Source organism: Atractosteus spatula, chromosome 7 (genome assembly GCF_055471065.1).
Source record: "Atractosteus spatula isolate fAtrSpa1 chromosome 7, fAtrSpa1.hap1, whole genome shotgun sequence".
Classification (NCBI taxonomy): domain Eukaryota; kingdom Metazoa; phylum Chordata; class Actinopteri; order Semionotiformes; family Lepisosteidae; genus Atractosteus; species Atractosteus spatula.
In genome coordinates, this window is record NC_142712.1 from 39,192,328 (window position 1) to 39,205,711 (window position 13,384).

Consider the following 13,384-nt stretch of genomic DNA (forward strand, 5'->3'; position numbering starts at 1 on the left):
CTGTAATCTATTTGGTTTTCCCTGTGATGGTCACCTGAGAAACCATATTAGTTGCAGCAAGTAGCTTTAGAATTTGGGTCCCTGAGGGACTTGATAAAGGTAATCTACTACACCACTGTACTGACAGCTCATTTCTGCTGTTCATAATGTGGGGTTCTGGGAATGAGTGAAACGTTCGGCTTTTCCCGTCTCCTGTTAAATTGTAATTGGTTGCTTTTAGGACGAGAGCTATTCAGGACTGAAGCTTATGGAAGCCTGTCAGCCGTGAAGCAGGTTTAAGCGTTTTCACTGCACAATGCGGTGGTCTGTTCTTGAGGTATAGTGGTTTCTTGATTTATCGAAAGGGATTTTAACTGCTTGGTGAGGAAGTGAAAAACCTGCCTTCTCGAGAGAGAACACAGGGGGCTGAGGTGGGACAAATGAGCCTGGCACGAACAACACTGCACTGCTTCTTTTTGTGTGTCTGGACTGCCTTTTTAAACGATCATAAAGGTTTATGTAAAACTAGCCGTGTGTATATCATTTTGCTGAATTGTGGCTTTACTATTTTAGGGATATATGGTGATTTACGAATAATGTTGCCTCTTAGCCGAGTTCGAGTTGGCGGGTTTGGAATATTCCCAGCAAAAGGGTTCCGGTCCCTTTCGATCAAACAAGAGGCTATCCAGCCGCAAAAGCAGACGATTGCATTACACGGCAAAAGCGCTCGACTGGTTTCGCGGTTAGCAGGTTTCTGTGCTTGCGTTTGTGGATCGCCGTCGTCTCAGAAGTGATCAATGACAGTTTTAAGGGCTTGGAGCAAACCTGAACCTCTTACTCAGCCCTGAGTTTGGATTGGGTTGGGGTGGGGGTGGGGGGACGGGCTGGGGGGGTTCACTTCCTCTCTGCCTTGTAACACGTTGTTAGTAGGATCTCCGTAGCCCTCAAAGCAGACAGGACTTCGAGTTTAAACCTCGCCTTTCGCCGCTCCGCGTCACCACACAGCCACAGTTGGGGTTCTGGTAGGTGGACAAGTAGGTAGGTGACTTTCCCTGTTCAGAATTCCAAAACCGACCTTGATGTGACCTCACGCCCAAAGCTGAGTGCCCTGCTCCTAAAAGCTGTCACACACAGGATCCTTCTGACCATTTCACTTCCATAGGTCCAAACTGGAGAGTTCTTGCCATAGTGTGTCAAACCAGTCAGTCAGATGGCAGTAAGGCTGTGATGTAATGTTCTGCATTCACAGTATGTATACTGCACACTAGTTGGATGGAAAAAACTGGAGCAAAACCTCAAGTCAATTTTGCAAATACCTGCTGTAAAATAATGGAATCTCTTCCTTGCATAGATGCAGGACTAAAAATACAGCAACTTGAAACTTTTGAGCACAGAAAGAGTATCTTGCAGGCAACGTTGACTGCGATCAAGAGAGCAGCGACTGAATGGATCCGGTGTGCGAGGGCCTTCACTAATGCAGTAGTACTGCTGAACTGGGCTGTCCAGAATAGCTTCCTCCATGGTTTGCTGAATTTCAAATGTTATGTAATGCTGATTTCACCCTTACATTGCACTTTAAAAAAAAAAATCTCAAAGCGGACAATGACTTTTTCAGCACATGGGCCCGGATTCACACAAATGTGTGTGTGCCTCTGGTCTCTGGATTTGTGGTAGTGTTCTCCTGCTCCCCCAATTGCTGTGAAGTTGTGCTTGTCCAGACTTCCTTTTCAAACCTGTCCACTAATCCTCACAGCGTGCTGTACATCTCTCCTCTTGTGCCTATCCAAATCCAATCAGATAGTCCCAGGTGGAGCAGTTTACCCCTGGAGAAGGCAATGACGGAAAGCTTCACAGGCATTGATTTGCCTGTTGGTCCCAGTTGTGGGAAGGATCTTCATTTTCCTTAATTGCCCATTAGGTTTGGTTAGATTGTGTCCCCTCATACTTCCAGAACAGGCATGCTAAAATACTTAGTGAAAAGGGACTTATCTGTAGGTTCAGATATGTAGGTAAGAATTGCCCTGACCCTTGGTAGGAACAAGTAGCTTTCAGATGCATGAATGTTAGGATAGAAAAATATGAATTATGCCCATCTGTTCGGCAAGGTCTAGGTCTATTGACAATGCCCAGACTGAGGATCATAGTCTTGAATAGCGATTTTGGTTGCGGTACTGCTGTCAGTCCTCTGTAATGACAGCAGTAGGATGGCTGTCGGTTTGCCAATGGTTCCTCGCGCTCTGATAAATTAATGAGCTGAAGGTCTATATCATTTTCCTCTATTCTTGTAACAGTTTTCAAGGCTCTTGTCCTGAAAATTCGAAATTTCATGTCTCTCGCCATTCTTCATTTAAATGGGTTGTCGGTTGCTAAGCTCCAAAACCTGGTAAACAAGGTGCCGATGTCCTGACCTGACTTGAGCCGCAAACTTGGGAGAAAAAACTTTTTTTTTAAATGGCCTGAAGTTCTTCATTGTAGACCAATCAGCTCTGCAGCAATTACAGGAGACATGAAAACACTACTTAAAATCCCCCCACAGGCAAAATAACATCCTGTGTGAAATGACGAGCCTGTTGACCTTAGCCCTGAGAGGCGGTTATGGGGACGAGTGTGATTATTATTGTGTCTGAGTGCAGCTGATTTGCCTGATGATCCAAGGGCTCTGCTTCGACACAAAAGTGGAACACGTAGCCTCCCCAGATCACAGAGCAGATGGGTCTGCCTACGCTGGGTTCTCAGTCACTGTTACAATATTTCCATTAATCAGACGGAGGCTGAGGAGAGAGTTGGTGGCTTAATTAGAAAGCAGACGTCTGAAGGCTTAAAAGCCTTGTTGCAGGTTTGCAGCGTTGGTTATGATGACGTGAAATGTTTGTTGCGTCTGTGCCAACTTTATTCTTATCTTGTGTAGGAGGAAGAATTTGTGGGAACTTTGTGGATTTTTTTCCTTAACTTTGTTCTTAATGAAATGGCTTCTTTCTGTTGAATGCCTTCCCCACAGTGGAGAGAATATTAGGTGTCATGCTTAAATGATTGCAGTCCTCTTGTATTGCTTTAATAATGTCTGACCACAGTGATTCTCTCTGCATTGATATTTAGTATGGTTCTGGGCTTTCCTGATGAACAACTTACTTGAAGACCATTCACTTATCTGTCTTTTTCTCTTGTAGAAATTTGTTTTTTTGGTACATTTTTCCTGTTTTTGTTTACATCAATAATGGTCTCTGACTTGCTGGAATATTAGGCTGCACGCTGGTGGCAAGGTACTTGGATAGGGGTGTGGGTGGTGTAGCAGAGAGGGATAAAGTGTCCCCCATCACCCCCCAGCCCAACTAAGGATTGCCTTTACAGTGGACAGGAGGTTTCCATGTCCTTGTGTAATCTGCTACCAATCCAGCAACAGCTACAACTGGTCTGCTGTGCTGCCTGTCCCTTTGGCTTTGGAGAAGAGCATTTAAAACTGAGGGCAGAAGTTACTTTTTTTGCACAGAGTTGTTGGAGTGTGGTACAGGTTTACTAGTTGCAAACTTCAGATCCTAGTATTGCCAGACTCAGGAGGCCAGAGCTCAACTCAGGCAGTCTCTGCCCCCTTCCCCATTAAGCTGTGTATGAGTTACAGGAGTTTCATACCAGTGCTGAGGGAATTTTTCTGTATTCATATTGGCGTACATCATGATTTAGACCTTGGGTTTTGAGCTGTGAGGCCCCTAGCTACGTCACATCCTTCCTGGAACTGCAGCTAAGGAGCGGTTGGTAGCCATACTGGTCCACCTCATCATGAGCTTCCTGTTGGAAGCACTTCTGCTGCACCAGGAATAAGTCTGGGAGACCCTTTCCTGTAAGATTTCTTTGCCCAGTGCCCAGTATCTTTTATTCGTCCCTGCAGCACCATGACCCAGCCCTGGGTGTCTTTCTGTTCAGCCCACACACGAAGCGGAGTAGCCCAGCCGGACTGGACACGGCCCGATAAACGCCCTCCCCCAGAGTTCTGAGCATCTGTGGTATTTATGATGAGACTCTGCGGTTTAATCTCTCCCTATGCTTGCAGACGATATTTACCTGTTCTCCGAGGTTTCCCTGCCAAGTACATCTACGACCCCTGGAACGCCCCGGACTCGGTGCAGAACGCAGCCAAGTGCGTCATCGGCGTCCATTACCCGAAGCCCATGGTGAACCACGCAGAAGCCAGCCGCCTGAACATCGAGAGGATGAAGCAGATCTACCAGCAGCTGTCTCGGTACCGCGGGCTTGGTGAGAACCTCCGCCACATGCCTGCCCTTGCCTCACCCCCTCCTCTTGAGTGGCTTCTCCTCATTGAGACGCTCTCGTCTCCGCAAGTGCAAGGAGAACCTCAGTTGTTTGCTGATTTCCAACGACTTTCTCTCTAGAGCTCAAGTCATTTTTGACGGGTTTGCACTTTTTTCACCCTTTTATATTAAAGCACTTTGTTCATGTGGTTTAAATGGCACCGCGTCTGTTTCGAGGTACTCGGTAGCTTGTGTGAAATCCAAGGCTAGCACCTCGTGCCGGAGGCTTGTGGGACACGATGCTGGCCACACTGATCTGACGCTGGGCACCTGTTGACTTTGTCTCTCCCTCCCTCGGCAGGCCTGCTCGCCTCAGTGCCTTCCAACCACAATGGCAATGGGAACGGGGGGATGATGGCATACTCTCCCGGGGAGCAGCAGCCTGCCCACGGCACCGCGTACGGTGAGTGTCCCTCTCCCCCCTCCCCCCCCCCCCGTTGCAGGGAGAGGAGCTCTGAGGAGCTGTCCGCTCAATAGAGGCTGAAGATGCCCGTCGATGAAAATGTCAGCCCTGTTCTGGCTTGTAAGAAAAGGCATGGCATGTGCAGGATTGCATGTTTGTGCAAGCTTGTGGTTCACCGCAGTGTTATTTTACTCTTGCGTTTTACATTAATTTCCCTTCACACTGTGTCCTTTTATGGTAGGTCCTTGTAAGAAAAAGCAAGGGTGCAGATGAATTATGCAGGGTACTGTGTAGAAGGCACAAGCAACGCTAGTCTTTAAAAGCTCAGAAAAAAAAACATATTTGCATTAAATGCATAAGTACACAGATGGAGAATTGCTCCAGGCTTTGGTGGTGCCCAGGTTGCCCTGACGAGCTCTGCCCCACCTTGCTCTCTCCACAGGGGTGGCACCAGGCAGTTCTGTAGCAAATGGGAATGGGAGCAGCAGTATTCTCTTGAACTTCGACGGCGAAGAGCAGCCCGGACCAAGTGGAGTGCATCATGGTGAGGGCGCAGCATACAGTCATACCCTCGCGAGCGCGCTGCTTTTCTGTTTGAATTAACGTCAAACGAATGAAGTTTGTTAAATGGAATTTCTCATGCTGCCTCTATTGGGTTTATTGAAACAGGCGGTAGTGAAGGAAGTTACTTACGATACAGAGTGGACATACTGCAGTACAGAGTTTATGCTGCAGCTGTTGACTGGAAGTGTAAACCCAGGATCAGGTGCTGAAGCTGAGGGCAGCAGAGCTATGCAGCTCTTTCCAGTGGGACTCACAGTTTGGCTTTTTTTTTATATAGGCTACCACACAGTTTCTGAGCCTGGCCAGGGCAGTACCAGTCACCGCTTGTACCAGTCCAGCGGGTCCCATGAGTTTGCTGTGCCCCAGCACCCAGGTATGACCTTCTGCTTGCCCGAAGGAAACTTCAAATTCTGTTTCAGGTTGGCTTCCCCCCAGCTCCAGGCTCCTTGGGTTGATTACTGATAACTGAGGTAGATGCCCCACTGGCTCTATGGACAGGGTGCTTGTCCCTTCCAGGGTTTGATCCCTGGAAGAGATCCCAGGGTTTGAGGAAGGGAGTGGCTCATTTGGAAAAGAGTAAGGATGGCATACATAGACTGCACTAGCTTGTGGGAAAAGGGGAGCAAAGCTGACTCTGGAGCACAAGGGTTTGAAACTTGTGCCTTGAATATAGCATTGTAGACGTGCACATCTCTGATATCAAGCAGACGTTCCTTTGCTTCTCTGGCAACAGGAGCTCCTGCTAAGACGCCTTTCATTTTGCTTTATTTTTGGGTTATTGTATTTTGGATATTGTGTTGTAAGTGGGTGTGGGGGACATCTAGAATTGAGGTGTTCAATAGTTAAGAGTGTGGCAACTGCATACAGGGGGAAAAGCATACAAACCTGAAATAAATTTGGGGGAACAACCTCTGTGGCCGGGGTTTATTCCCTGAGCGTGGCCTTCTAGCGGCTGGGTGCTTCGGCGCCAGTTTGTTGGCATAAGGCAAGGGCCGTCCCCTCTCTGACACTTGCATGGTTTGGCGAGCAGGTCGCTGGGCACACGGCGGCGCCGGCGGTGGGAGCAGTGCACCGGGCAAGCGGGAGCGAGAGACGGAGCGCGACGCGGCGGGTGACGAGGAGACCCGCTCCTCCGCGCTCAAGGTACAGCGCCAGTGTAACAAGGTCAGTCCGCCCGCCCCCCCCCACCGCGGGACAGGAGCCGCCCGCTCCGTACCGGGCAGAGCGCGGGGCGCGGGGTTGGCGAGGTGGGGGGGCTGGGGGAGGAGGGAGCTCCCTGCTTTGCATTGCTGCCCCCTCAGGGTGCCTCACCTGTACAGGCCTCCAAAAAAAACAGCCTTCGCTTCAGCTGCCTCCTTTGTTGGCATCCAGATACTGTAGCCTCCTGTTTCCAAGGAAGAGCGTGGCAATGATGTGTAAAATTTCACTTTCGCCTCAGAATTTCAAAACTGAAGGGAGGAAGGCAGCAGGTAGAAGTCCCAGCTGTGTAATGTTAAAGAAATGAGGCAGTAGGGCAAAAAGCTAAAGCACGGTGTGGTGAGTGTAATTGCTTAAGAAGAAGGCTACCCTACTGACCTGCTGACAGCTCTTGTTTACCAAACGGGTCACGTGGGTGGAATGGTCTCCTCCCATCTTGTAATCTTTATGTTCTTGGAAGGCAGAGTCCTTGTGTCAAACGCCGTTAACAATCATGAATGAATTGAAAGAAGCTGAAAGTTTGTCTTGAGTATGGAGACCATATTAAGGTACAAGGTACAAAATGCTTCTTTGAGGCTATTAATTTCTTCATTGTAAAGGCAAATGCTCAGAAGAAAAAAAGTTGTTCAAAATTAGTGGGCTTTTCTTTGCGTTACATTTAAACCGTTCAAAAATATCTCAAGTTTCTTGGTGTCATGTTGTTGATAGTGGGGGGGAAAAACCCCAAAAAGGGCAAAATCACACTGGCACCACTTAGGAAATCTGTACACAAAAAAAATACTTGTCAGAAAAACATGCACCAAGTATCCATTTCTTGCCAGGAAGTGGCAAGTTTCCTGTTAATCTGTCTTTGCTGGAAAAACTGTGAATAGACATGTCAAGAGCACCTTTTACATGCTGAAGATTTTATCATCAAGTGCTTTGTAGATTACATTGCATTCTGTGTACAATTAGATTGAGGTGTGGGTTGTGAATTGGGGAGACATATGAAGTACAAACCTAAAATAACAGAAACGCTGGTGGTGGTTATCGGTTTTCTTACAAGTCTGTTTTTTGTCTTTCAGAAGAGTGAAGATCTGCAGGATGTGAACATGGCATCTTACTGAGTTTCATCCCCTGATCAGCTAAACCTGGAAAAAAATAGAAAAAAAAAACTTTTGTACATTTGTCTTATTTTTCAAGAAAAAAAAGAATGTCGCAGATAGTATTTAATATTCAGTACACTTTTGTAACAAAACAAATCGTTTTATTTCTCTGTAAAAATCTTGCTGTCAGAGACCTCTCAGGTCAGGAAACACTTTTGTTTTGGTTGTTTTGGAAACCCATGGATTCAAAGGTGAAAAGCTGTGACTTAGCTCTTCATTGATTCTATTTTTTTTTTACAAAATAGAATAAGTTTCTTGTGAAGTGGTGCCAGCAGTTAATGAGACCTCAGTAGACTGGCCCTAGACAGAGTAGAACTGTGAAGTCCTGTGTGTTATTTTTTTAGCGGGGGTGAAGCAGGAATCAAGAGTTTTCAAGGGAATCCAATGACAAACATGCAGAACATGCGTGCGCCCTTCTTTCACTTGCGTCTATTTTGAATTGCATTTTTTAAGACAGTTCTTACACAGTGGTATGAGCATGATTTCATAATTGACCAGCTGAGATTTAAAGTTTATAGTTTGGGCGTCAGAGGGGAGTGTGCATTGCGATAATGAGTAGGACGGGGTTCGAAATAGTGAGAAGACCCTCAGGCTGAAACCAGAGGAGGTGCTAAAGCCAACAGGCCAGCAGCTAGAGGCCTGAAATGACCACCTCGGCGTTAAATATTTTTTTGACCAGGAAATGGACTTTAATGTGATGGATACTTTTGTGAGATGGTCCTTCAATTCAGTGAAGTTTTAGGGGATCTTGAAAGGGGAGATTGATCAAATTATAACCGCAGGCAGTTTTTCCTCGCCAGAAACTGTATACAAGCCATCGTATATCACATGATTACAGTAAGCCCCTGTTCGTACGAGACATTGCGCTTCTGAACAGCCGTATTGGCGTCTTTCCTTTAGAAAACTGTTGCGTTCCTAACCATTGAAGCTCCATACAATAACAATCAAATGAATAAAAAGGTTGTGTAAGAAGAATATGCTTTCATTGCTGGCATTAAAACTGTAGGATGGTGGTAACAGTCAAAGTAGAAAAATCTACAGGTAGAGTGGTCATGCAGAAGTTGAAAGGCAGTTGGTTTGCTATGCTGGTGCTGCCATCCAGCTGTGATTTTGTTTGGCTGAGGCCTGGTGCATGTGACTATCTTGCAGGAGCTTGGTTTGTTACTGTCTTACTACTTGATTAAGGCTCTTCTGTACTGTATGAGCAAGTTAGTTAATGTAAGGTTTGTTGTTTGTTTTTTAATTTATTTTTTGTTCGTACAATGGGATTTGGGTTGCTTGAGTTGTGTTCAGCCACCAAAAACCCACCCAGGACCTGCTGTTACTATTACCATAGCTGTGATTTACATGCTGGGACTCGGAATCAGGAGGCAAGTGCTTGCACCAAAATTCAAAATTCAGCAGCACGTTTGCAGGGGTACATGCCAGATGAAGGATGAAGTGGCTTTCCGGTGTTATTGTCAAGGCTTCTTCATCAGTGTTCTTAATCGTCAAAGCAGAACAGAGCAGCTGAAAGGCAAATCTTCAAGCACCAGCAAAACTTGTCTATGTGGCCTGCTTATTGCAGGGGGTCTGAACAAGCTAGTTTGAGGTATTGAAAGAAAATTCTATATTGCTGCACCCATATGTATAGAGAGCAGGAAAGCTGAGTCAATTAAAGGTAGAAACCTGTAGGAGCTTGTTCAATGGGAATAGCCTGACATGATTTTCTTCACAAAACATGCTGTACAAACAAACTAAAATTTAGGCAATAACCTAAATTGGTCCCACAATTGCTGTTCCAGGAGGCAGTTCATTTCTATAGGGTATTGGGGAGGAGGGAGGAAAGGGCACAAGAAAATGCAGAGATGCATTTTGTTTTCTGCAGTCAGCTAGTGGGATAGCTGTATTAACCAGAAACTGAACTGGGGAGGTTTATTGCTGATGTCCCCCCATTTGTATGAAAACAGAAGTAGTTTGCATTGCAAACTGAGCTATGGACTTGAAGCAGATTAAGAATTTAAGAGATTCTTGGAATATTGTACTGTATGTCTTCTGACATTTTTTAAAATAAGATGGAGAATGTGACTGCCCCTAAGGGGTCATTTTCTATTTTTAAATTTTGTCAAAAGGTCATGAATACACAGTTGTGTAAATACATATGCAGTAATCTTTATTTTTTTAGGTTATCAAGTATAGGCTTTTTGTAGGATTAGTTTACTCTGAAGATGCCTCTCTACGGAGTACAGATGTCCCCACAGGAGCTCTGCCAGAGACTGAAAGAAAGATGTGAGGCTCTGATCAAACATTTGTCTCACAGGAACATTACTGATTTATAAGCTCCCCGATTTTTCCACGACACCCAGTGCAACTATTTACATAACTAACTGCTTTATCTTCTGCCCTTTTGCAGTGGATAAAGAAGTAATTTCAGGGTTCTTTTAAGACGTCTTCCCACATGGAGTAGTGTAATTTGAACATTTTTTGTTTTCCCTGTGTTGAAGGTGTTGCTGGGCCCTTGTTCTTTTCTGCAGCTTTTTTATCGTAGAGAACTTTTGAAGAATATCTTTCTTCACTGTTGTAGGATGAAAAATTGACGACAAAGAAAATACCAAGAGATTTAGACTATAAATGACCTTAAAAGAGCTATGTAATAAAGAAAAAAAACAAATTGATACAAAGCTGTATGATCAAGGGATCATGGCAAAAGTAAAAATTCTGTTAGCACAGCAAAGCCATGAAAAAACACAGCCAGAAGGACACTGATGCAGAGAAAATGGGAAATTGGTAAATGTGAGAACCATATTCAAGTTGGTAAAAGCTCTGTATAGAAATGTCATTATGTTGTATGTCTTAAATTGTCTTACTGTCTGGACAGTAGATTACAGTATGATTTAACAAATTAGTCTGTGTGTTCTATTTTAAGAAAAACATTTCATGTTGTGAAGGTAGTCACTTTTCACCTTTTGTTTCCAGAGAGATAAAAACAGCTTTTTATAAGCAACAAGAAGAACAACAAGAAATTGAAATGAAAGTTAACTTGCACCAGTGTCACTGTAACACATTATTTAAAAACTAGGAAATTAAAGTGAATTATTTTATAATAAAAATAAAAGTACCAAAAATGTTTTCAGCAACTAAGAAAAAAACTATGTAAAAACAACAAAAACTGTCCAATCTGACTTATTTTAAAAAAATAAGTCGCTTTCATAGCACAAGCATGGTGCTCTGTTTTTGTTGCCCTTGACAACAAAAATTTCTCTAATTTGAAATGCTCCCCATTTTTTTTGCTCACAAGTGGTATTATTGAGCAACATTCAGTCTTTTATACAGTCTGTACATTATATAAGAGAGATCACTTTATTAGCCATATACAATTATTAGAAATTTGTCTCTTCGCATACCCCAGCTTGCTCTCCATGAGAGACACAGGCACACAGACAGGGAGAGAGGAGCCTGGGGTCAGCCATTTATACAGTGCCCCTGGAGCAGTGGGGTTAAGGGCCTTGCTCAGGGGCCCAACGGAGTAGGATTCCTCTGCCGGCCGCGAGATTCGAACCGACCGGCAACCTTCCAGCCACAGGTGCAGATCCTTAGCCACAGTGCCACCGCTCCGCCCGGTGTTGATGTATGTCATCATACCTTATTTTATTTTTTTTTATTGCCAGTTGTTACTGTGGTGGTATAATATTGGTGACCTAGCATGGTGTTGATAATGAAGATCCAGTCTTTTTTAGCCTACCTGAACTTCCTGGATGAGTTGGACTTATGAGGGTTTATTTCTAAAAAAAATTCCCCGGGCTTCTAAAACACTGCATTCTTATACAAGTATTTACTTTTTGTTCCATGATGCAACATAAATTTGAGTATAAAGTCTGGCTTGCACTATGGTCCAAGTTCGCAGATGTGGTCCAGCTCTGAAAAGTTTTTAAAATAAAAATTAGCATATCAGCTTTATTCCATGCAGTGAAAAAGTAAGGTTCCTTAATTTCTCCTTTAATTAATTATTCATCTAGAACATTAGTGAGAAAAATGAAATTTGCATGAAGTTATCTTTAATTTTTAGTTTTAAGAGTATATAGTTCATACAAGACACTGTATAAGCCAGCCAGACATACAGGTGTGAACGTGAAATCTGCATACTTCTCCTTTTGCTTTGATCTTCTCCAAAGCCACCTCTTGGACGATATGAACATGTACAGATCAAGTATGCATGAACATCTGATCAGTGTTTGAAATAATGTTTATTATTTCAAAAGTTTAAATCACAGCTTCTGAGAAAAGATATTCTGATTTTCTGATGAAATTTTGTTTTCAGAGTATAGCCCTTAGTAAAGATAACAATAGTTGTCATCAGGTCAAAGGTGGCATAATGATTCTGTTTTGTGTTTTGTTTTTAAGATTTAATTTAAACAGTATTTCTTCAGACGGCTGGAAAGGACTGAGCTTGAGAAGACATTTCTTGCTTTGGGCAGGCATACTTTCGTGTCCTAAGGGGTGGTCATGTTGGTGGAAATACAAGCACTGATAACGGAGTTCAAAATTTACCGCAAGGCAAATTCTGCATTGTGAGGAGGGAAGAGTGTGCTATTCTTCATCTTCAACTGTATGTACGTGGGGAGATTTAGGACAGGATGGTGTGTAACAAGTGAGACATGCAGGGTAGACAGTCACGGTAGAATGTTTCTGTGTCGTACTTCGTAGAGATACTGTATATACGTCTGCTTGTGTTATTGAGACTGTACCTCATTAATGTAGATGTTTCTTTCTCGTTTCCAGAAAACAAAAATCTTAGCTTTTTTTCTTGATTTTATTTCCACTTCTTCCATTTCCAGAAGAAGCACAATAAAAACAAGAAATTATTCTACTGTGTAAATAAGACATGATTCTCTGCCCTAGATTGTACTCTTGTCATACTATTGCTTAATCAGGTTGATGACACCAAAATAAAATTGTTGTAACAGCTGATTTGTCTTATTCCTTTATTTTTTAATTCATTAGGTGCCCAATTTTACTTGTAGATTATAACAAGACCTGTTCATATATTCTGTGAAGTCCAAACTTTCATCACTTAAAATAATATGGGGGCATCAGTAATTTCTGTTAAAGAATTACTGGTCAATCGACACCTTTTCTGGCTGCAACCTGGTAAAGAGTAAAAATGCATTTTTAATTCAGTGTGGATATTTTCTCATTATACTACTCCACCCTTCAGATAAATTATACGATGCTTGTCAGGGTGCGAGACTACTCAACTGTCTCTAGCTTCCCTGCACCGTCATTAGCCTGTGTGAATTGGATGACCAATTAAAGACGTTATCGGCCAAACAACTAATGAGGTTTGTCACATCACCTGTCAGGATGTGTTGGCTGAAAGGTCAAGTTCGAGAATCAAAGATAAACAACTTAAAAACATTACTGTGACGGCTAGGGCTCTTCATAAAAAGACATTACAGAAAGCAAGATCTGCAATATCATTTCATCTGCAGTCAGTGCACAGCGAGGGTATTGTATTTAATAAACTGATAGTAATACAATAGTATTACTACCCACGTGAACTAATACAATAATAGTAGAATAATTTAATTAAAACCAGTAATTTGTTGTCTGTGTATTTGGGTTTTTGTACTAGATTTTGATAGAATCATTGCTCTATTAATGATAAAAGTGAACGAAACCGTAAAGATATTTGGTATCTTGTTATTTGTGCAATAGGCAGCAGAACTGAATAGTCCTGGCGTAACCACTGTAGGTTAGCAGATGCATAGAAACGCTATGTTAGCAAAACGCACACACATCGTAATCTGTGGATT

The 13,384-nt window shown here is 43.4% G+C and overlaps 1 protein-coding gene across 4 annotated transcripts in view; it reads left to right on the forward strand.

Annotated features, from left to right (window-relative positions):
• Window positions 1-12,536, forward strand: part of cry3b (cryptochrome circadian regulator 3b) — a 45,283-nt gene extending 32,747 nt beyond the window's left edge. For 2 of the 4 annotated variants that reach the window (XM_088921103.1, XM_088921102.1), the window contains 6 exons: window positions 4,025-4,227; window positions 4,585-4,686; window positions 5,129-5,230; window positions 5,528-5,623; window positions 6,281-6,414; window positions 7,512-12,536. In XM_088921103.1, coding sequence (XP_088777229.1) covers window positions 4,025-4,227; window positions 4,585-4,686; window positions 5,129-5,230; window positions 5,528-5,623; window positions 6,281-6,414; window positions 7,512-7,553 — 679 coding nt within the window. In that variant the 3' untranslated portion in view covers window positions 7,554-12,536. The remainder of the gene's footprint in view (window positions 1-4,024; window positions 4,228-4,584; window positions 4,687-5,128; window positions 5,231-5,527; window positions 5,624-6,280; window positions 6,415-7,511) is intronic. The other 2 variants (XM_088921105.1, XM_088921104.1) reach the window with 1 other exon arrangement.
• The last annotated feature ends 848 nt before the right edge of the window (window positions 12,537-13,384 follow it).